This window comes from Tachyglossus aculeatus, chromosome 5 (assembly GCF_015852505.1).
Source record: "Tachyglossus aculeatus isolate mTacAcu1 chromosome 5, mTacAcu1.pri, whole genome shotgun sequence".
NCBI lineage: Eukaryota > Metazoa > Chordata > Mammalia > Monotremata > Tachyglossidae > Tachyglossus > Tachyglossus aculeatus.
In genome coordinates, this window is record NC_052070.1 from 6307961 (window position 1) to 6331070 (window position 23110).

Consider the following 23110-nt stretch of genomic DNA (forward strand, 5'->3'; position numbering starts at 1 on the left):
CCCGCGTGCGATCCCGTCCTGCCTTCCCAGGATGTGGCGGGATATTTCCGGAGTATGTGCGGCTATTTATAGATGGCGTGGCCTCCCTGGGCCGGGTTCCCGGATGCCTTCCTAGCCCCGGGAAGGCCTGGTGGTCTCACTCACTCTCCTAATAATATTTTTTATTTTATTATTTTATTTTATTTTATTATTTTATAATTTATTTTATTTTATAATGGTGTGCATATACAGCGCTTTGCACATTGTAAGCGCTTAATAAAGCGCTTCTAGCCTGTGAGCCCACTGTTGGGTAGGGGCCGTCTCTATATGTCGCCAACTTGTACTTCCCGAGCTCTTAGTACAGTGCTCTGCACACAGTAAGCGCTCAATAAATATGATTGATTAATAAATGCCGTCATTATTATTATTCATTCATTCAATCGCCTTTATTATTATTAATAATGATGGCATTTATTAAGCGCTTACTATGTGCAAAGCACTGTTCTAAGCGCTAGGGAGGTTCCAAGGTGATCAGGTTGTCCCACGGGGGGCTCACAGTCTTCATCCCCATTTTACAGATGAGGGAACTGAGGCCCAGAGAATAATAATAATGATGGCATTTATTAAGCGCTTACTACGTGCAAAGCACTGTTCTAAGCGCTGGGAAGGTTCCAAAGTGATCAGGTTGTCCCATGGGGGGCTCACAGTCTTCATCCCCATTTTACAGCTGAGGGAACTGAGGCCCAGAGAAGTGAAGCGACTTGCCCAAAGTCACACAGCCGACAGTTGGTGGAGCTGGGATTCGAACCCATGACCTCTGACTCCAAAGCCCGGGCTCTTTCCACTGAGCCACGCTGCTTCTGCTTATTGAGCGCTTACTGTGTGCAGAGCACTGGACTAAGCGCTTGGGAAGTACAATCAATCAATCAATCGTATTTATTGAGCGCTGACTGTGTGCAGAGCACTGGACTAAGCGCTTGGGAAGTACAAGTCGGCAACATATAGAGACGGTCCCTACCCAACAGCGGGCTCGCAGTCTAGAAGTCTAGAATTCTAAGTCTAGAATTATTATTATTATATACCTGTAGTTCATTCAGTTGTATTTATTGAGCGCTTACTGTGTGCAGGGCACTGTACTAAGCGCTTGGGAAGTACAAGTCGGCAACATATAGAGATGGTCCCTACCCAACAGCGGGCTCACAGTCTAGAAGTCTAGAATTTCAAGTCTAGAATTATTATATACCTATAATTCATTCAGTTGTATTTATTGAGCGCTTACTGTGTGCAGAGCACTGTACTAAGCGCTTGGGAAGTACAAGTCGGCAACATATAGGGATGATCCCTACCCAAATTCCATTTATTCTGATGGTTTTGACACCTGTCTACCTGTTTTGTTGTCTGTCTCCCCCTTCTAGACTGTGAGCCCAATGTTGGGTAGGGGCCGTCTCTATATTCATTCATTCACTCAATCGTATTTATTGAGCGCTTACTGTGTGCAGAGCACTGTACTAAGCGCTTGGGAAGTACAAGTCGGCAACATATAGGGACGGTCCCGACCCAAATTCTATTTATTCTGACGGTTTTGACACCCGTCCACCTGTTTTATTTTGTTGTCCGTCTCCCCCTTCTAGACTGTGAGCCCGCTGGTGGGTAGGGACCGTCTCTATAATAATAAATAATAACGATGGCATTTATTAAGTGCTTACTAGGTGCAAGGCACTGTTCTAAGCGCTGGGGAGGTTCCAAGGTGATCAGGTTGTCCCACGGGGGGCTCACAGTCTTAATCCCCATTTTAGGGATAATAATACTAATAATGGCATTTATTAAGCGCTTACTATGTGCAAAGTACTGTTTTAAGCACTGGGGAGGTTACAAGGTGATCAGGTTGTCCCCCGGGGGGGCTCACAATCTTCATCCCCATTTTCCAGATGAGGGAACTGAGGCCCAGAGAAGTGAAGTGACTTGCCCAAAGTCACCCAGCTGACAAGTGGCGGAGCCGGGATTTGAACCCATGACCTCTGACTCCAAAGCCCGGGCTCTTTCCACTGAGCCACGCTGCTTCTCTATATTCATTCATTCAGTCGTATTTATTGAGCGCTTACTGTGTGCAGGGCACTGTACTAAGCGCTTGGGAAGTACAAGTCGGCAACATATAGGGCCGGTCCCGACCCAAATTCTATTTATTCTGACGGTTTTGACACCCGTCCACCTGTTTTATTTTGTTGTCTGTCTCCCCCTTCTAGACTGTGAGCCCGTTGGTGGGTAGGGGCCGTCTCTATGGCAGCGTGGCTCAGTGGAAAGAGCCCGGGCTTTGGAGTCAGAGGTCATGGGTTCGAATCCCGACTCCACCACATGTCTGCTGTGTGACCTCGGGCAAGTCACTTCACTTCTCTGCGCCTCAGTTCCCTCATCTGTAAAATGGGGATGAAGACTGTGAGCCCCACATGGGACAACCTGATCGCCTTGTATCCCCCCAGCGCTTAGAACAGTGCTCTGCACATAGTAAGCGCTTAATAAATGCCTTCATTATTATTATTATTATTATTATTATTATAGGTTGCCGACTTGTAACAGTAATAATAATAATAATGGGATGAAGACTGTGAGCCCCACGTGGGACCACCTGATCGCCTTGTATCCCCCCAGCGCTTAGAACAGTGCTCTGCACATAGTAAGCGCTTAATAAATGCCTTCATTATTATTATTATTATTATTAAGGTTGCCGACTTGTAACAGTAATAATAATAATAATGGGATGAAGACTGTGAGCCCCACGTGGGACAACTTGATCACCTTGTATCCCCCCAGCGCTTAGTGCTCTGCACATAGTAAGCGCTTAATAAATGCCGTCATTATTATTATTATTATTATAGGTTGCCGACTTGTAACAACAATAGTAATAATAATCATGGTATTTGTTAAGCGCTTACTACGTGCAAAGCAGAGAAGCAGCGTGGCTCAGTGGAAAGAGCCCGGGCTTTGGAGTCAGAGGTCATGGGTTCAAATCCCGGCCCCGCCACTTGTGACTTTGGGCAAGTCACTTCACTCTTCCGGGCCTCAGTTCCCTCATCTGGAAAATGGGGATGAAGACTGTGAGCCCCCCGTGGGACAACCTGATCACCCTGTAACCTCCCCAGCGCTTAGAACAGTGCTTGGCACATAGTAAGTGCTTAATAAATGCCATCATTATTATTATTATTACTCTCTGGGCCTCAGTGACCTCATCTGTCAAATGGGGATGAAGACTGTGAGCCCCCCGTGGGACAACCTGCTCACCCTGTAACCTCCCCAGCGCTTAGAACAGTGCTTGGCACATAGTAAGCGCTTTACAAATGCCATCGTTGTTATTATTATTATTATTACCGGATGCCGAGTGAGTTGCCGCCATGGGATGGCAGGGCCAGGTTTGGACGCTGAGTGAATTCATCCATCCAGTCGTATTTATTGAGCGCTTACTGTGTGCAGAGCAGTGTACTAAGCGCTTGGGAAGTACAATTCGGCAACAGATAGAGACAATCCCAACCCAACAACGGGCTCCCAGTCTAGAAGGGGGAGACGGACTCCATCCCCATTTTCCAGATGAGGGAACCGAGGCCCAGAGAAGCGAAGTGACTTGCCCAAGGTCACCCAGCAGGCAAGCGGCAGAGCCAGGATTAGAACTCAGGTCCTTCCACCTCCCAGGTCTGGGCTGTAGCCACCAGGCCACACAGAAGCAGCGTGGCTCAGTGGAAAGAGCCCGGGCTTGAGAGTCAGAGGTTATGGGTTCGAATGCCGGCTCTGCCACTTGTCAGCTGTGCGACTCTGGGCAAGTCACTTCACTTTTCTGGGCCTCGGCTACCTCATCTGTAAAATGGGGATGAAGACTGTGAGCCCCCCATGGGACAACCTGATCACCTTGTATCCTCCTCAGTGCTTAGAACAGTGCTTGGCACGTAGGAAGCGCTTAACAGCATGGCTCAGTGGAAAGAGCCCAGGCTTTGGAGTCAGAGGCTGCGGGTTCAAATCCTAGTTCCACCACTTGTCAGCTGTGAGACTTTGGGCAAGTCACTTCGCTTCTCTGGGCCTCAGTTCCCTCATCTGGAAAATGGGGAAGAAGACCGTGAGCCCACCGTGGGCAACCTGATCACCTTGTAACCTCCCCAGCGCTTAGAACAGTGCTTTGCACATAGTAAGCGCTTAACAAATACCAACATTATTATCATTATTAACAAATACCAACGTTATTATTATTATTAACAAATACCAACATTATTATTTTCATTCAGTCGTACTTATTGAGCGCTTACTGTGTGCAGAGCACTGGACTAAACGCTTGGGAAGTACAAGACCGTGAGCCCCCCGTGGGACAACCTGATCACCTTGTAACTTCTCCAGCGCTTAGGACGGTGCTTGGCACATAGTAAGCACTTAACAAATACCAACATTATTATTATTACTATTATTATTATTAACAAATACCAACATTATTATTTTCATTCAGTGGTACTTATTGAGCGCTCACTGCGTGCAGAGCACTGGACTAAGCGCTTGGGAAGTACAAGACCGTGAGCCCCCCGAGGGACAACCTGATCACCTTGTAACCTCCCCAGCGCTTAGAACAGTGCTTTGCACATAGTAAGCGCTTAACAAATACCAACATTATTATTATTATTATTAATAACAAATACCAACATTATTATTTTCATTCAGTCGTACTTATTGAGCGCTCACTGTGTGCAGAGCACTGGACTAAGCGCTTGGGAAGTACAAGACCGTGAGCCCCCCGAGGGACAACCTGATCACCTTGTAACCTCCCCAGCGCTTAGAACAGTGCTTTGCACATAGTAAGCGCTTAACAAATACCAACATTGTTGTTATTATTAATAATAACAAATACCAACATTATTATTTTCATTCAGTCCTACTTATTGAGCTCTTACTGTGTACAGAGCACTGGACTAAGCGCTTGGTAAGTACAAGACTTTGAGCCCCCCGTGGGACAACCTGATCACCTTGTAACTTCTCCAGCGCTTACAAATACCAACATTATTATTATTACTATTATTATTATTAACAAATACCAACATTATTATTTTCATTCAGTCGTACTTATTGAGCGCTTACTGTGTGCAGAGCACTGGACTAAGCACTTGGGAAGTACAAGACCGTGAGCCCCCCGAGGGACAACCTGATCACCTTGTAACTTCTCCAGCGCTTAGAACAGTGCTTGGCACATAGTAAGCACTTAACAAATACCAACATTATTATTATTATTATTAATAACAAATACCAACATTATTATTTTCATTGTCGTACTTATTGAGCGCTTACTGCGTGCAGAGCACTGGACTAAGTGCTTGGGAAGTACAAGACTTTGAGCCCCCCGAGGGACAACCTGATCACCTTGTAACCGCCCCAGCGCTTAGGACAGTGCTTTGCACAGGGTAAGCGCTTAACAAATACCAACATTATTATTGTTATCATTATTAATAACAAATACCAACATTATTATTTTCATTCAGTCAACAACGGTATTTTGCGGTTAATGAGATGGAGGAAATGAGTCAGCCCAGCAGCCCAGCCCCTCCCCCTCCCCCAGTCCTATTTACTGAGCGCTTCCAACGTGCAGAGCGCTCAGAGCACAGCACGACTTCCCAAGCGCTTAGTACAGTGCTCTGCACATAGTAAGCGCTCAATAAATGCGATTGATGACGATGATGACAATAAAACAGACCCATTCCCTGCCCACAGTGAGCTCACGGTCTAGAGGGAGAGTACAACAATTACTTTAATTATTAATCATCATCGTCACAAAGGAGTCCGCCAGTCAGCAGTGGTATTTATTGAGCACTTAATCTGTGCGGAGCACTGTACTGAGCGGGCGGAAGAGGACAGTTCATTCATTCATTGTCGTACTTCCCAAGCGCTTAGTACAGTGCTCTGCGCACAGTAAGCGTTCAATAAATACGATTGATGATGATTTATTGAGCGCTTACTGTGTGCGGAGCACTGTACTGAGCGGGCGGAAGAGGACAGTTCATTCATTCATTCATTCAGTCGTGCTTCCCAAGTGCTTAGTACAGTGCTCTGCGCACAGTAAGCGTTCAATAAATACGATTGATGATGATGATGATTTATTGAGCGCTTACTGTGTGCGGAGCACTGTACTGAGCGGGCGGAAGAGGACAGTTCATTCATTCAGTCGTGCTTCCCAAGCGCTTAGTACAGTGCTCCACACACAGTAAGCGCTCAATAAATACGATTGAATGAATGAATGAACCACAAACAGACATTCCCTGCCCACAGTGAGCTTCCAGTCTAGAGGGACGGAGACAGTCAGTGGTGGTATTTATTGAGCGCTTACCGTGTGCAAAGCACTGTATTTTTATTTTTTATTTAATGGCATTAAATAAAATTTTTATTCCCAAGCGCTTAGTACAGTGCTCTGCACACAGTAAGTGCTCAATAAATACGATTGAATGAATGAATGAAGAATGGCATTTATTAAGCGCTTACTATGTGCAAAGCACTGTTCTAAGCGCTGGGGAGGTTGCAGGGTGATCAGGTTGTCCCACGGGGGGGTTCACCGTTTTAGAGAAGCAGCGTGGCTCAGTGGAAAGAGCCCGGGCTATGGAGTCACAGGTCATGGGTTCGAATCCCTTCTCCGCCACATGTCTGCTGTGTGCCCTTGGGCAAGTCACTTCACTTCTCTGAGCCTCAGCTCCCTCATCTGTAAAATGGGGATTAAGACTGTGAGCCCCACGGGGGACAACTTGATCACCTTGTATCCCCCCCCAGCGCTTAGTGCTCTGCACATAGTAAGCGCTTAACAAATGCCAACATTATTATTAATCATCTGTAAAATGGGGATTAAGACTGTGAGCCCCCCGTGGGACAACCTGATCACCTTGTAACCTCCCCCGCGCTTAGAACAGCGCTTTGCACATAGTAAGCGCTTAACAAATACCATCATTATTATTATACACCAGAGACAGTCATCACTGTTATTTATTGAGCGCTTACCGTGTGCAGAGCACTGTACTAAGCGCTTGGCACAGACTTTTAGACTGTGAGCCCACTGTTGGGTAGGGACCATCTCTATATGTTGCCAACTTGTACTTCCCAAGCGCTTAGTACAGTGCTCTGCACACAGTAAGCGCTCAATAAATATGATTGATTGATTGATTGGGAGAGGACAGTAGAACTGTAAACGGACACATCCCCTGCCCACAGTGAGCTAACAGTCACTCGGGAGAGGGCAATCAATCAATCAATCAATCAATCGTATTTATTGAGCGCTTACTGTGTGCAGAGCACTGTACTAAGCGCTTGGGAAGTCCAAGTTGGCAACATCTAGAGACAGTCCCTACCCAACAGTGGGCTCACAGTCTAGAAGGGGGAGACAGAGAACAAAACCAAGCATACTAACAAAATAAAATAAATAGAATAGATATGTACAAGCAAAATAAATAAATAAATAGAGTAACAGAGTAAATAGGGCAACAGAGTCGGTCGGTGATATTTATTGAGCGCTTACTGTTTGCGGAGCGCTGTACTGAGCGCTGGGGAGAGGACTATATATGGATAGATGTTTGTACATATTTATTACTCTATTTACTTTACTTGTACATATCTATTCTATTTATTTGATTTTGTAATCCCGGCTCCGCCACTTGTCAGCTGTGTGACTTCGGGCAAGTCACTTCACTTCTCCGGGCCTCAGTTCCCTCGTCTGGAAAATGGGGATGAAGACTGCGAGCCCCTCGTGGGACAGCCCGATTACCTTGTATCTCCCCCAGCGCTTAGAACAGTGCTTGGCACATAGTAAGCGCTTAACAAATACCAACATTATTATTATTATTATTTTGTGAATACGTTTGGTTTTGTTCTCTGTCTCCCCCTTCTAGACTGCGAGCCCACTGTTGGGTAGGGACCGTCTCTGTACGTTGCCAACTTGGAATTCCCAAGCGCTTAGTACAGTGCTCTGCACACGGTAAGCGCTCAATAAATGCGATTGATTGATTGATTGACTGTATTGAACAATGTAAAGGACACGATTCCTGTCTCCCCCCTCCCCGGCTTCCCTCCACTCCTTTTCCTGTCGGGAAACAGAAAACAGTCGGCCGACCCGAGGGAGAAACCCAAAATAGGTTCGCCACGTCGGCCCGGCCCCCCGAGACGCCGCGTCCCCCCATCTCCGACCTCCTTCCTTTATTCATCCAGTCGTATTTATTCACTCTGGCGTATTTATTGAGCGCTTACCATGCGCAGAGCACTGTACTAAGCGCTTGGGAAGTACAGATCGAGACAGTCCCTACCAACCGCGGGCCCGCTGTTGGGTAGGGACCGTCTCGACATCATCATCATCAATCGTATTTATTGAGCGCTTACTATGTGCAGAGCACTGTACTAAGCGCTTGGGAAGTACAAAATGTTGCCGACTTGGACTTCCCAAGCGCTTAGTACAGTCTGCGTGCAGGAAGTGCTCAATAAATACAGTCGGCTGATTGACTCACTGTACTAAGCACTTGGGAGAGCAAAATACAACAGCACGTTCCCTGCACACCCATCGACTTGTACTTCCCAAGCGCTTAGTACAGTGCTGTGCACACAGTAAGCCCTCAATAAATACGATTGAATGAATGAATGAATGAATCATATGTTTTGTTTTGTTGTCTGTCTCCCCCTTCTAGACTGTGAGCCCGCTGTTGGGCAGGGACCGTCTCTAGATGTTGCCAACTTGGACTTCCCAAGTGCTTAGTACAGTGCTCTGCACTCAGTAAGCGCTCAATAAATATGATTGAATGAATGAATGAATAATATGTTTTGTTTTATTCTCTGTCTCACCCTTCTAGCCTGTGAGCCCGCTGTTGGGTAGTGACCGTCTCTAGATGTTGCCAACTTGGACTTCCCAAGCGCTTAGTCCAGTGCTCCGCGCACAGTAAGTGCTCAATAAATACGATTGAATGAATGAATGAATGAATAATATGTTTTGTTTTATTCTCTGTCTCCCCCTTCTAGACTGTGAGCCCACTGTTGGGTAGGGACCGTCTCTAGATGTTGCCAACTTGGACTTCCCAAGCGCTTAGTACAGTGCTCCGCGCACAGTAAGCGCTCAATAAATGCGATTGAAAGAAAAAACAACGGGCTCACGGTCTCGAATTCATTCATTCATTCATTCCATCGTATTTATTGAGCGCTTGCTGCGTGCAGAGCAGTGGACTAAGTGCTTGGGAAGTACAAGTTGGCAACATCTAGAGATGGTCCCTACCCAACAGCGGGCTCACCGTCTAGAAGGGGGAGACAGACAACAAAACAAAACATATTATTCATTCATTCATTCATTCAATCGTATTTATTGAGCACTTACTGAGTGCAGAGCACTGTACTAAGCGCAGAGCACTGTACTAAGCGCTTGGGAAGTCCAAGTTGGCAACATCTAGAGACAGTCCCTACCCAACAGCGGGCTCACAGTCTAGAAGGGGGAGACGGACAGCAAAACGAAACGTATTAACAAAATAAAATAAATGGAATAAATATGTACAAATAAAATAGAGTAATAAATCTGTACAAACATATATACGGGTGCGGTGGGGAGGGGAAGGAGGTAAGGCGGGGGGGGATGGGGAGGAGGTGGAGGGGGAGAGGAAGGAGGGGGCTCAGTCTGGGAAGGCCTCCTAGAAGTAGTGATGGTATTTGTTCAGCGCTTACTATGTGCCATGCACTGTTCTAAGCGCTGTGGTCTTTTGTTTTGTTGCCTGTCTCCCCCTTCTAGACTGTGAGCTCACTGTTGGGTAGGGACTCTCTCTAGATGTTGCCGACTTGGACTTCCCAAGCGCTCAGTACAGTGCTCTGCACACAGTAAGCGCTCAATAAATACGATTGAATGAATGAATGAATAATGATGGCATTTATTAAGCGCTTACTATGTGCAAAGCACCGTTCTAAGCAAGGTCATCGGGTTGTCCCACGTGGGGCTCACGGTCTTCATCCCCATTTTCCAGGTGAGGCCCAGAGAAGTGAAGTGAGTTGCCCAAAGTCACCCAGCTGATGTGGCGGAGGGAGGATTAGAACCCACGACCTCCGACTCCCAAGCCCGGGCTCTTTCCACTGAGCCATGCTGAGCGCTTGCTGTGTGCAGAGCACTGTACTAAGCGCTTGGAAAGGACAATTCAGCAACAGAGGCAATCCCTGCCCATGCTGGGCTCAACAGGCATTGATAGAAATAAATAGAATTATCGATAGGTCTACATCGAAACAAGTCAAAGGGCATCGATAGAAACAAATAGAATAATAGATATGTACACATCAGAGTAAGTCAACAGGCATTGATAGAAATAAATAGAATTATCGATAGGTCTACATCGAAATAAGTCAAAGGGCATCGATAGAAATAAAGAGAATAATAGATATGTACACATCAAAGTCAACAGGCATTGATAGAAATAAATAGAATTATAGGTAGAGCTACATCTAAACAAGTCAAAGGGCGCCGATAGAAATAAATAGAATAATAGATATGTACACATCAAAGTCAACAGGCGTTAATAGAAATAGAATTATCGATAGATCTACATCAAAACGAGTCAAAGGGCATCGATAGAAATAGATAGAACAATAGGTATGTACACATCAAAGTAAGTCAACAGGCATTGATAGAAATAAATAGAATTATAGGTAGATCTACATCAAAACAAGTCAGAGGGCGTCGATAGAAATAAATAGAATAATAGATATGTACACATCAAAGTAAGTCAACAGGCATTGATAGAAATGAATAGAATTATCGATAGGTCTACATCAAAACAAGTCAAAGGGCGTCGATAGAAATAAATAGAATAATAGATATGTACACATCAGAGTAAGTCAACAGGCATTGATAGAAATAAATAGAATTATCGTTAGATCTACATCGAAACAAATCAAAGGGCATCGATAGAAATACATAGACTAATAGATATGTACACATCGAAGTCAACAGGCATTAATAGAAATAAATAGAATTGTAGATAGATCCACATCAAAACACGTCAGAGGGCATCGATAGAAATAAGGAGAATAAATAGAATTATAGATAGATATGCACACATCAAAATAATTCGACAGGCATTGCTAGGAATAAATAGAATTATAGATAGAGCCACATCCAAGCATCCACATCAGACCCCCCCCCCCCCCCCCGGCTCTCTGGCCCCCCCAGCTCTTTGGCCCCTTGACCCCCGGCTCTCTGGCCCCCCGGCTCTCTGCCCCCCCCCCGGCTCTCTGGCCCCCAGTCCCTCTGGATCTCTGGCCCCCCCTCTCTCTGGCCTCCAGGGTCTCTGGCCCCCTGACCCCCCGGTTCTGTGGCCCCCCGGCTCTCTGCCCCACTGACCCTCTGGCTCTCTGGCCCCCTGACCCTCTGGCTCTCTGACCCCCCGATTCTCTGGCCCCCTGGCCCCCTGGCTCTCTGGCCCCCTGACCCCCCGGCTCTCTGGCCCCATGACCCCCCAACTCTCTGGCCCCGTGACCTTCTGGATCCCTGGCTGTCTGGCCCCCTGGCTCTCTGGCCCCCCGGCTCTCTGGCCCCCCGGCTCTCTGGCCCCCTGGTCCCCCAGCTCTCTGGCCCTCCTGACCCTCTGGCTCTCTGACCCCCGGTTCTTAGGTCCCCCGGCTCTCTGGCCCCCCCAGCTCTCTGGCTCGCTGGTTCTCTGACCCTCTGGCTCTGTGGCCCCCTGACCCTCTGGCTCTGTGGCCCCCTGACCCTCTGGCTCTGTGGCCCCCTGACCCTCTGGCTCTCTGACCCCTGGCCCTCTGGCTCTCTGGCCCCCTGGCCCCCTGACCCCCCGGCTCTCTGGCCCCGTGACCCTCTGGCTCTCTGGATCCCCGGCCGTCTGGCTCCCCGGGTCTCTGACCCCCAGCTCTCTGACCCCCACCTCTCTGGCCCCCTGACCCTCTGGCCCCCCAGCTCTCTGGCCCTCCTGACCCTCTGGCTCTCTGACCCCCGGCTCTCTGGCCCCCTGGCTCTCTGCCCCCCCCCCCCCCCCCCCCCCAGCTCTCTGGCTCGCTGGTTCTCTGACCCTCTGACTCTGTGGCCCCCTAACCCTCTCGCTCTCTGACCCCTGGCCCTCTGGCTCTCTGGCCCCATGGCTCTCTGGCTTCCCAGCTCTCTGGCCCCCTGACCCCCCGGCTCTCTGGCCCCCTGACCCCCCGGCTCTCTGGCCCCCTGACCCCCTGGCTCTCTGGCCCCATGACCCTCTGGCTCTCTGGATCCCTGGCTGTCTGGCTCCCCGGCTCTCTGACCCCTGACCCTCTGGCCGCCTGATCCTCTGGCCGCCTGACCCTCTGGTCCCCTGACCCTCTGGTCCCCTGACCCTCTGGCCCCCCGGCTCTCGGGCCCCCCGGCTCTCTGGCCCCCTGGTCCCCCAGCTCTCTGGCCCTCCTGACCCCCTGGCTCTCTGACCCCTGGTTCTCTGGCCCCCAGGCTCTCTGGCTCGTTGGCTCTCTGACCCCTGGTTCTCTGGCCCCCTTGCCCCCGTCCCTCTGGCTCTCCATCCCCCTGGCTCTCCGTCCCCCTGGGCCTCCAGCCCCCCGGTCCCCTTCCCCCCAACCTCAGACACCTGTGGTCCCAGGGCTGGGAGGGCCAGGGCAGGAGCTGCATTTCCCAGAAGGCCTCATCATTCATTCGGTCATTCAGTTCAACATTCATTCAGTCATTTATTAAGCGCACAGAGCACTGTACTAACTGCTGGGGAAAGTACAATGCAACAATAAAGAGGGACAATCCCTGCTCACAACGCGCTCCCACTCTAGGGCCCAGTGGGGGAGGCAGACATCAAAACAAATAAACAGACATCAATAGAAATCAATAAAATGACAGATATGCACGTAAATGACGTAAGTTATTGAGAAGCAGCGAGGCTTAGCGGAAAGAGCCCGGGCTTGGGAGTCGGAGGATGTGGGTTCTAACCTCGGCTCCTCCCCTCGTCTGCTGCGTGACCTTGGGCAAGCCACTTCACTTCTTCCTGCCTCAGTGACCTCATCTGGGAAACGGGGATTAAGACTGGGAGCCCCACAGGGGACAACCTGATCAGCTTGTATCTGATCAGCGCTTAGAACAGTGCTTGGCCCGTAGTCAGCGCTTAAAAAATACCATTATTATTATTAGCATTATTTTACGGTTTATTTTTTTCCCCCCAAACAGTAAAGTTCAGAGAGTCCAACCCCCCTCAAACACATCCGCATCAGCCTCCTTTCTGACCTCCCATTCTCCTGTCTCGCTCCGCTTCAGTCTATATTTCACTCTGCTGCCCGGATTATCTTTCTACGGAAACGCTGTGGGCATGTCACTCCCCTCCTCAAAAATCTCCAGTGGCTGCCTGTCAACCTACAAATCAAGCAAAAACGCCTCACCCTCGGCTTCAAGACTTTTAGACTGTGAGCCCACTTTTTAGACTGTGAGCCCACTGTTGGGTAGGGACCGTCTCTATATGTTGCCAACTTGGACTTCCCAAGCGCTTAGTCCAGTGCTCTGCACACAGTAAGCGCTCAATAAATGCGATTGATTGTATTTATCAATCCTTCCGTCCTTGTCCATCCCATCCCGCACCCTCCGCTCCTCTGCGGCCGCTCACCTCCTCACCGGGCCTCGTTCTCTCCCGTCCCGCCGTCGACCCCCAGCCCGGAATTCCCTCCCTCCGCACATCCTCCAAACTCGCTCTCTTCCTCCCTTCAAATCCCTACTGAGCGCTCACCTCCTCCAGGAGGCCTTCCCAGATTAAGCCCCCCTTTTCCTCCCTTCCGCCTCACCCTGACTCACTTCGTTGGCTCTCCCCCCTCGCTCCCCTCCCCACCCCACTTACGTATATAGCTGAGAAGCGGCGTGGCTCAGTGGAAAGAGCCCGGGCTTTGAAGTCAGAGGTCATGGGTTCAAATTCCGGCCGCGCCATATGTCAGCTGGGTGTCTTTGGGCAAGTCACTTCACTTCTCTGGACCTCAGTTCCCTCATCTGGAAAATGGGGATGAAGACTGTGAGCCCCCCGTGGGACAACCTGATCACCTTGTAACCTCCCCAGCGCTTAGAACAGTGCTTTGCACAGAGTAAGTGCTTAATAAATGCCATCGTAATTATAATAATAATTATATGTCATTTATAATAATAATTATATGTCTGTCATTTAATTTATTTCTATTGATGCCTGTTTGCTCGTAGCCTGTTGTTGGGTAGGGACCGTCTCTATATGTTGCCAACTTGTACTTCCCAAGCGCTTAGTACATTGCTGTGCACACAGTAAGCGCTCAATAAGTACGATTGAATGAATGAATATATCTGTCATTTATAATAATGATTATATGTCTGTCTTTTAATTTATTTCTATTGATGCCTGTTTGCTCGTAGCCTGTTGTTGAGAAGGGACCGTCTCTATATGTTGCCACCTTGTACTTCCCAAACGCTTAGTACAGTGCTCTGCATACAGTAAGCGCTCAATAAATACGATTGAATGAATGAATATATCTGTCATTTATAATAATAATTATATGTCTGTCATTTAATTTATTTCTGTTGATGCCTGTTTGCTCGTAGCGTGTTGTTGGGTAGGGACCGTCTCTATATGTTGCCAAACTTGTACTTCCCAAGCGCTTAGTACATTGCCGTGCACACAGTAAGCGCTCAATAATAATAATAATAATGATGGTATTTATTAAGTGCTTACTATGTGCAAAGCACTGTTCTAAGCGCTGGGGAGGTTACAAGGTGATCAGGTTGTCCCACGGGGGGCTCACCGTCTTAATCCTCATTTTACAGATGAGGTCACTGAGGCCCGGAGAAGTGAAGTGACTTGCCCAAAGTCACACAGCTGACAAGGGACGGAGCCGGGATTTGAACCCGTGACCTCTGACTCCAAAGCCCGGGCTCTTTCCACTGAGCCACGCTGCTTCTCAATAAATATGAATGAATGAATAAATATGATTGAATGAATGAATGAATGTATTGATGTCCATCTCCCCATCCTATAGACTTGGAGCCTTTTGCGGGCAGGGATTGTCTCCCTTTATCGCTGTATTGTACTTTCCAAGTGCTTAGTACAGTGCTGTGCACGCGGTAAGCGCTCAATAAATACAACTGACGGGCAGAGGACGGCGTGGAGAGATCTCGGCGGGCCCGGCCCGGGCCTGAGGAGACTTGGCGTGTCAGCCGGGGCCGGCGTGGGCGTCGATGCTCGACCTCCCTGCAGCGTGGCTCAGTGGAAAGAGCCCGGGCTTTGGAGTCAGAGGTCACGGGTTCAAATCCCGGCTCCGCCAACTGTCAGCTGTGGGACTTCGGGCCAGTCACTTCACTTCTCTGGGCCTCAGTTCCCTCACCTGTCAAATGGGGATAAAGTCTGTGAGCCCCACGTGGGACAACTTGATTACTTTGTATCTACCCCAGCGCTTAGAACAGTGCTTGGCACATAGTAAGCGCTTAATAAATACCATCATCATCATCACTCCCTAAATCCCCACCCACCCAGCGCTGACGGGGCAGGCCGGACGCTGGCCGGGACTCCGGTGCCACCGGCCATCTTTCTGCCCCCCCAGGAGCCGGAGCCGCGGGTGGATGGAGAGACGGCGTCGGATGGCGAGGGTCAGGCGGGGCAACCGTCCGCCCCGGCCCCGGGGGACGACACGCCCGAGGTCCTCAACAGGGCCCTCTCCAACCTGTCCTCCAGGTAGGCCTTCCTCAGCCCTCCATCGCTCTCCTCAGCCGGCCAGCCCTCCACTGTTCTCCTCCGGCCTCCTCACCTTTCCTTTTCTCTCCTCAATAACAATAATGATGGCATTTATTAAGCGGTAACTATGTGCAAAGCACTGTTCTGAGCGCTGGGGAGGTTACAAGGCGATCAGGTTGTCCCACGGGGGGCTCCCAGTCTTAATCCCCATTTTACAGATGAGGTAGCCGAGGCCCAGAGAAGTGAAGTGACCTGCCCAAAGTCACACAGCTGACAAGCGGCTCCCTCCATTGCTCTCCTCAGCCCTTCTCCGCTTTCCTCACTTTTCCTCCTCAGCCCTCCCCTGTTCTCCTCCTGTCTCCTCAGCCGGCCTCAGCTCTCTCCTCCTCAGCCCTCCACTGTTCTCCTCCGGCCTCCTCAGCTTTCCTTTGCTCTCCTCAGCCCTCCATTGCTCTCCTCAGCCGGCCTCAGCTCTCTCTTCCTCATCTCTCCTCAGCTGTCTCCTCAGCCCTCCAGTCTCCTCAGCCAGCTTCAGCTCTCCTCTTCAGCCCTCCATTGCTCTCCTCAGCCCTTCTCAGCCGGCCTCAGCTCTCTCTTCCTCATCTCTCCTCAGCTGTCTCCTCAGCCCTCCAGTCTCCTCAGCCGGCTTCAGCTCTCCTCTTCAGCCCTTCACTGCTCTCCTCTGGCCTCTTCAGCTTTCCTTTGCTCTCCTCAGCCCTCCATTGCTCTCCTCAGCCCTTCTCAGCTTTCCTCAACTGGCCTCAGCTGTCTCTTCCTCAGCCGGCCTCAGCTGTCTCCTCAGCCCTCCACTGCTCTCCTCCGGCCTCTTCAGCGTTCCTTTGCTCTCCTCAGCCCTCCATTGCTCTCCTCAGTCCTTCTCAGCTTTCCTCAGCCGGCCTCAGCTCTCCTCAGCTCTCTCCTCCTCAGCCCTCCACTGTTCTTCTCCGGCCTCCTCACCTTTCCTTTGCTCTCCTCAACCCTCCATTGCTCTCCTCAGCCCTTCTCAGCTTTCCATTGCTCTCCTCAGCCCTCCATTGCTCTCCTCAGCCCTTCTCAGCTTTCCTCAGCTCTCCTCCTCAGCCCTCCACTGTTCTCCTCCGGCCTCCTCTGGCCTCCTCAGCCGGCCTCAGCTCTCTCCTCCTCAGCCCTCCACTGTTCTCCTCCTCAGCCCTCCACTGTTCTCCTCCAGCCTCCACAGCTTTCTTTTGCTCTCCTCAGCCCTCCACTGCTCTCCTCCGGCCTCCTCACCTTTCCTTTGCTCTCCTCAGCCCTCCATTGCTCTCCTCAGCCCTTCTCAGCTCCCTCAGCCCTCCTCCTTAGCCCTCCACTGTTCTCCTCCGGCCTCTTCACCTTTCCTTTGCTCTCCTCGACCCTCCATTGCTCTCCTCAGCCCTTCTCAGCTTTCCTCAGCCGGCCTCAGCTCTCCTCAGGTCTCCTCAGCCCTCCACTGCTCTCCCCTGGCCTCCTCAGCCGGCCTCAGCTCTCTCCTCCTCAGCCCTCCACTCTTCTTCTCCGGCCTCCTCACCTTTCCTTTGCTCTCCTCAGCCCTCCATTGCCCTCCTGAGCCCTTCTCAGCTTTCCTCAGCCAACCTCAGCTGTCTTCTCTTCCTCAGCCTTCTTCAGCTCTCCTCAGCTGGCCTCAGCTCTCCCCTCCTCAGCCCTCCATCATTCTCCTCTGGCCTCCTCACCTTTCCTTTGCTCCCCTCAGCTCTCCATTGCTCTCCTCAGCTCTCCTCCGGCCTCCTCAGCCGGCCTCAGCTCTCCTTCTCAGCCCTTCACTGCTCTCCTCCGGCCTCCTCATCTTTCCTTTGCTCTCCTCAGCCCTCCATTGCTCTCCTTAGCCCTTCTCAGCTGTCCTCAGCCGGCTACAGCTCTCCTCCTCAGCCCTCCATCGTTCTCCTCCGGCCTCCTCACCTTTCCTTTGCTCTCCTCGGTCCTCCACTGCTCTCCTCAGGCCTCCTCAGCTGGACTCAGCTTTCCTTTGCTCTCCTCAGTTCTCCTCAGCCCTTCTCAACTCTCCTCAGCTCTCCCCAGGTCTCTTCAGCTTTCCACTGCTCTCCTCAACTTTCTTCTGCTCTCCTCATCCCTCTTCATCCCTCCCCATCCCTCCTCAGCTCTCCTTATCCCTCTTCATCCCTCTCCATCCCTCCTCAGCTCTCCTTATCCCTCTTCATCCCTCCTCAGCCCTCTTCCTCAGCTCTCCTCATCTCTCCTCAGCTCTCCTCTTTACCGATCTTCATCCCTCCTCATCCCTTTATTTATTTATTTTGAACTTGTCTTCCCTCCCAAACCCTGCCCTCTCCCTGACTTTCCCATCTCCGTTGACGGCACTACCAGCCTTCCCGTCTCACGAGCCCGCAACCTTGGTGTCATCCTCGACTCCGCTCTCTCGTTCACCCCTCACATCCAAGCCGTCACCGAAACCTGCCGGTCTCAGCTCCGCAACATCGCCAAGATCCGCCCTTTCCTCTCCAACCCAACCGCTCCCCTGCTCCTTCAAGCTCTCCTCCTATCCCGTCTGGACTACTGCGCCAGCCTTCTCTCTGATCTCCCATCCTCGTGTCTCTCCCCACTTCAATCCATACTTCATGCTGCTGCCCGGATTGTCTTTGTCCAGAAACGCTCTGGGCCTGTTACTCCCCTCCTCAAAACTCTCCAATGGCTACCAATCAATCTGCGCATCAGGCAGAAACTCCTCACCCTGGGCTTCAAGGCTGTCCATCCCCTCGCCCCCTCCTACCTCACCTCCCTTCTCTCCTTCAACAGCCCACCCCTCCTCAACCCTCTCCATCCCTCCTCAGCCCTTCTCCTCCTCAGCTCTCCTCCTTATCCCTCTTCATCCCTCCTCTTTATTCCTCTTCCTCCCTCCTCATCCCTCTCCATCCCTCCTCAGCCCTCCTCCTCAGCTCTTCTCCTTATCCCTCTTCATCCCTCTTCATCCCTCCTCATCCCTCCTCATCCCTCCTCTTTATCCCTCTTCCTCCCTCCTCATCCCTCTCCATCCCTCCTGAGCCCTCCTCCTCAGCTCTCCTCCTTATCCCTCCTCATCCCTCCTCATCCCTCCTCCTCCCTCCGCATCCCTCTCCATCCCTCCTCAGCCCTCCTCCTCAGCTCTCCTCCTTATCCCTCTTCATCCCTCCTCATCCTTCCACTTTATCCCTCTTCCTCCCTCCTCAGCCCTCTCCATCCCTCCTCAGCCCTCCTCCTCAGCTCTCCTCCTTATCCCTCTTCATCCCTCCTCATCCTTCCACTTTATCCCTCTTCCTCCCTCCTCAGCCCTCTCCATCCCTCCTCAGCCCTTCTCCTCAGCTCTCCTCCTTATCCCTCTTCATCCCTCCTCATCCCTCTCCATCCCTTCTCAGCCCTCCTCCTCAGCTCTCCTCCTTATCCCTCTTCATCCCTCCTCAGCTGCCCTCTTTATCCCTCCTCATCCATCTTCATCCTCCCCCCCTCATCCCTCCTCCTCAGCTCTCCCCGGCTCTCCCCACCTCCATTAGGGTAACGTGACAGCGATGCCCACCCCACATCCCTCGATTGGGAGAAGCCGAACCCCCCTTCCCCATTATCCAGAGAGCGATCCCCACCCAGGATACCACATTATTGCGTGTCCCGACTCCCCCTGTTATCCAGAGACTGACCCCCGCCCCGGATCCCTCATTACTCCCTACCTCCTTCTCCTCCCCACAGCACCTGTATGTATGTTTGTACAGATTTATTGCTCTATTTATTTTACTTGGACATATTTACTATTTTATTTATTTTATTAATGATGTGTTATAGCTATAATTCTATTCTGACGGTATTGACACCTGTCTACTTGTTTTGTTGCCCGTCTCCCCCTTCTAGACCGCGAGCCCGTTGTCGGGTAGGGACCGTCTCTATAGGTTGCCGACTTGTACTTCCCAAGCGCTTAGTCCAGTGCTCCGCACACAGTGAGCGCTCAGTAAATACGATTGAATGAATGAATGAATGATTGAGGAAGTGATGCCACTTGCCCAAAGTCACCCAGGGGCTAAGCCGGGAGTCGAACCCATTCATTCATTCATTCATTCAGTTGTGTTTATTGAGCGCTTACTGTGTGCAGAGCACTGTACTAAGCGCTTGGGAAGTCCAAGTTGGCGACCTATAGAGACGGTCCGTACCCAACAGCGGGCTCACAGACAACAAAACAAAACATATTAACACACTCCCAGGCCCCCGCTCTGACCGGTGGTTTCTCCCCCGCGGACGCAGGTGGAAGAACTGGTGGGTTCGGGGCATCCTGACGCTGGCCATGATCGGCTTCTTCTTCGTCATCATCTACCTGGGACCCCTGGTGCTCATGGTCATCGTAAGTGACTCCCCTCCCACCACCGGTCGGTCAGCCAGACTGGACCCCCCCTCTCCCCCGCCCCTGGAAGCCGGAGGTCCCGGGTTCGAGTCTGGCCCGGTCCCGTGAGCCTGCTCTGCACACAGTAAGCGCTCAATAAATACGATTGATGATGCCGTGTGACCGCGGGTGAGTCCTTCTAGACCGTGAGCCCCCTGTTGGGTCGGGACCGTCTCTCTATGTTGCCAACTTGGACTTCCCAAGCGCTTAGTCCAGTGCTCTGCACACAGTAAGTGCTCAATAAATACGATTCAGTGAATGAATGAATGAGTCACTTCGCTGTACCTCAGTTTCTCTATCTGTAAAATGGGGCTGGGCAATATCCCCCCGGTGGGAGGGATAGGGCCCCCTTCTGGACAGCCGCAGAACTCCGCCCCCTGTCCCGGGGCTCACTGGATGGGGGGACCCCCCAACTGGCCCCTCGCCTCGCACATAATAATAATAATAACAATAATAATCGCTTGATTTGGTAATAATAATGATAATAATGATGATGGCATTTGTTAAGCACATACTATGTGCGAAGCACTGATAAGCGCTTACTATGTGCCAGGCACTGTAGTAAGCGCTGGGGTGGATTCATTCATTCATTCATTCATTCACTCATTCAGTCATATTTATTGAGCGCTGACTGCAGAGCACTGTACTAAGCGCTTGGAAAGTACACTTTGGGGTGGATTCATTCAGTCATTCACTCACAGTCATTCACAGTCTTTTAGACTGTGAGCCCACTGTTGGGTAGGGACTGTCTCTATATGTTGCCAATTTGTACTTCCCAAGCGCTTAGTACAGTGCTCTGCACATAGTACGTGCTCAATAAATACGATTGATTGATTGATTCACTCATTCAGTCGTATTTATTGAGCGCTGACTGTGTGCAGAGCACTGTACTAAGCCCTTGGGAAGTACACTTTGGGGTGGATTCATTCATTCATTCACTCAGTCGTATTTATTGAGCGCTGACTGTGTGCAGAGCACCGTACTAAGCGCTTGGAAAGTACACTTCAGGGTGGATTCATTCATTCACTCATTCAGTCGTATTTATTGAGCGCTGACTGTGTGCAGAGCACTGTACTAAGCGCTTGGAAAGTACAGTGCGGGGTGGATTCATTCATTCATTCATTCACTCATTCAGTCATATTTATTGAGCGCTGACTGTGTGCAGAGCACCGTACTAAGCGCTTGGAAAGTACACTTTGGGGTGGATTCATTCATTCACTCATTCAATCGTATTTATTGAGCGCTGACTGTGTGCAGAGCACCGTACTAAGCGCTTGGAAAGTACACTTCAGGGTGCATTCATTCATTCATTCATTCATTCACTCATTCAGTCGTATTTATTGAGCGCTGACTGTGTGCAGAGCACTGTACTAAGCGCTTGGAAAGTACACTTCAGGGTGGATTCATTCATTCATTCACTCAGTCGTATTTATTGAGCTCTGACTGTGTGCAGAGCACTGTACTAAGCGCTTGGGAAGTGCACTTCGGGGTGGATTCAGTCATTCATTCACTCATTCAGTCGTATTTATTGAGCGCTGACTGTGTGCAGAGCACTGTACTAAGCGCTTGGAAAGTACACTTCGGGGTGGATTCATTCATTCATTCACTCAGTCGTATTTATTGAGCGCTGACTGTGTGCAGAGCACCGTACTAAGCGCTTGGAAAGTACACTTCGGGGTGGATTCATTCATTCCTTCACTCATTCAGTCGTATTTATTGAGCGCTGTGTGCAGAGCACTGTACTAAGTGCTTGGAAAGTACACTTCGAGGTGGATTCATTCATTCATTCACTCATTCAATCATATTTATTGAGCTCTGACTGTGTGCAGAGCACTGTACTAAGCGCTTGGAAAGTACACTTCAGGGTGGATTCATTCATTCATTCATTCATTCACTCATTCAGTTGTATTGAGCGCTGACTGTGTGCAGAGCACTGTACTAAGCGCTTGGAAAGTACACTTCAGGGTGGATTCATTCATTCATTCACTCATTCAGTCGTATTTATTGAGCGCTGACTGTGTGCAGAGCACCGTACTAAGCGCTTGGAAAGTACACTTCAGGGTGGATTCATTCATTCATTCACTCATTCAGTCGTATTTATTGAGCGCTGACTGTGCAGAGCACTGTACTAAGCGCTTGGAAAGTACAGTGCGGGGTGGATTCATTCATTCATTCATTCACTCATTCAGTCATATTTATTGAGCGCTGACTGTGTGCAGAGCACCGTACTAAGCGCTTGGAAAGTACACTTTGGGGTGGATTCATTCATTCACTCATTCAATCGTATTTATTGAGCGCTGACTGTGTGCAGAGCACCGTACTAAGCGCTTGGAAAGTACACTTCAGGGTGGATTCATTCATTCATTCATTCATTCATTCACTCATTCAGTCGTATTTATTGAGCGCTGACTGTGTGCAGAGCACTGTACTAAGCGCTTGGAAAGTACACTTTGGGGTGGATTCATTCATTCACTCATTCAATCGTATTTATTGAGCGCTGACTGTGTGCAGAGCACCGTACTAAGCGCTTGGAAAGTACACTTCAGGGTGGATTCATTCATTCATTCACTCATTCAGTCGTATTTATTGAGCGCTGACTGTGCAGAGCACCGTACTAAGCGCTTGGAAAGTACACTTTGGGGTGGATTCATTCATTCACTCATTCAATCGTATTTATTGAGCGCTGACTGTGTGCAGAGCACCGTACTAAGTGCTTGGAAAGTACACTTCAGGGTGGATTCATTCATTCATTCATTCATTCACTCATTCAGTCGTATTTATTGAGCGCTGACTGTGTGCAGAGCACTGTACTAAGCGCTTGGAAAGTACACTTCAGGGTGGATTCATTCATTCATTCACTCAGTCGTATTTATTGAGCTCTGACTGTGCAGAGCACTGTACTAAGCGCTTGGAAAGTACACTTCGGGGTGGATTCAGTCATTCATTCACTCATTCAGTCGTATTTATTGAGCACTGACTGTGTGCAGAGCACTGTACTAAGCGCTTGGAAAGTACACTTTGGGGTGGATTCATTCAGTCATTCACTCATTCAGTGGTATTTATTGAGCGCTGACTGTGTGCAGAGCACCGTACTAAG

General features: G+C 50.0%; 1 protein-coding gene across 1 annotated transcript in view; it reads left to right on the forward strand.

Moving 5' to 3' along the window:
- The window catches only part of CDS2 (CDP-diacylglycerol synthase 2), an 86453-nt gene that overhangs the window by 9651 nt on the left and 53692 nt on the right, over positions 1-23110 (forward strand). The window contains exons 2-3 of the mRNA XM_038746466.1: positions 15514-15644; positions 19878-19974. Coding sequence (XP_038602394.1) covers positions 15514-15644; positions 19878-19974 — 228 coding nt within the window. The remainder of the gene's footprint in view (positions 1-15513; positions 15645-19877; positions 19975-23110) is intronic.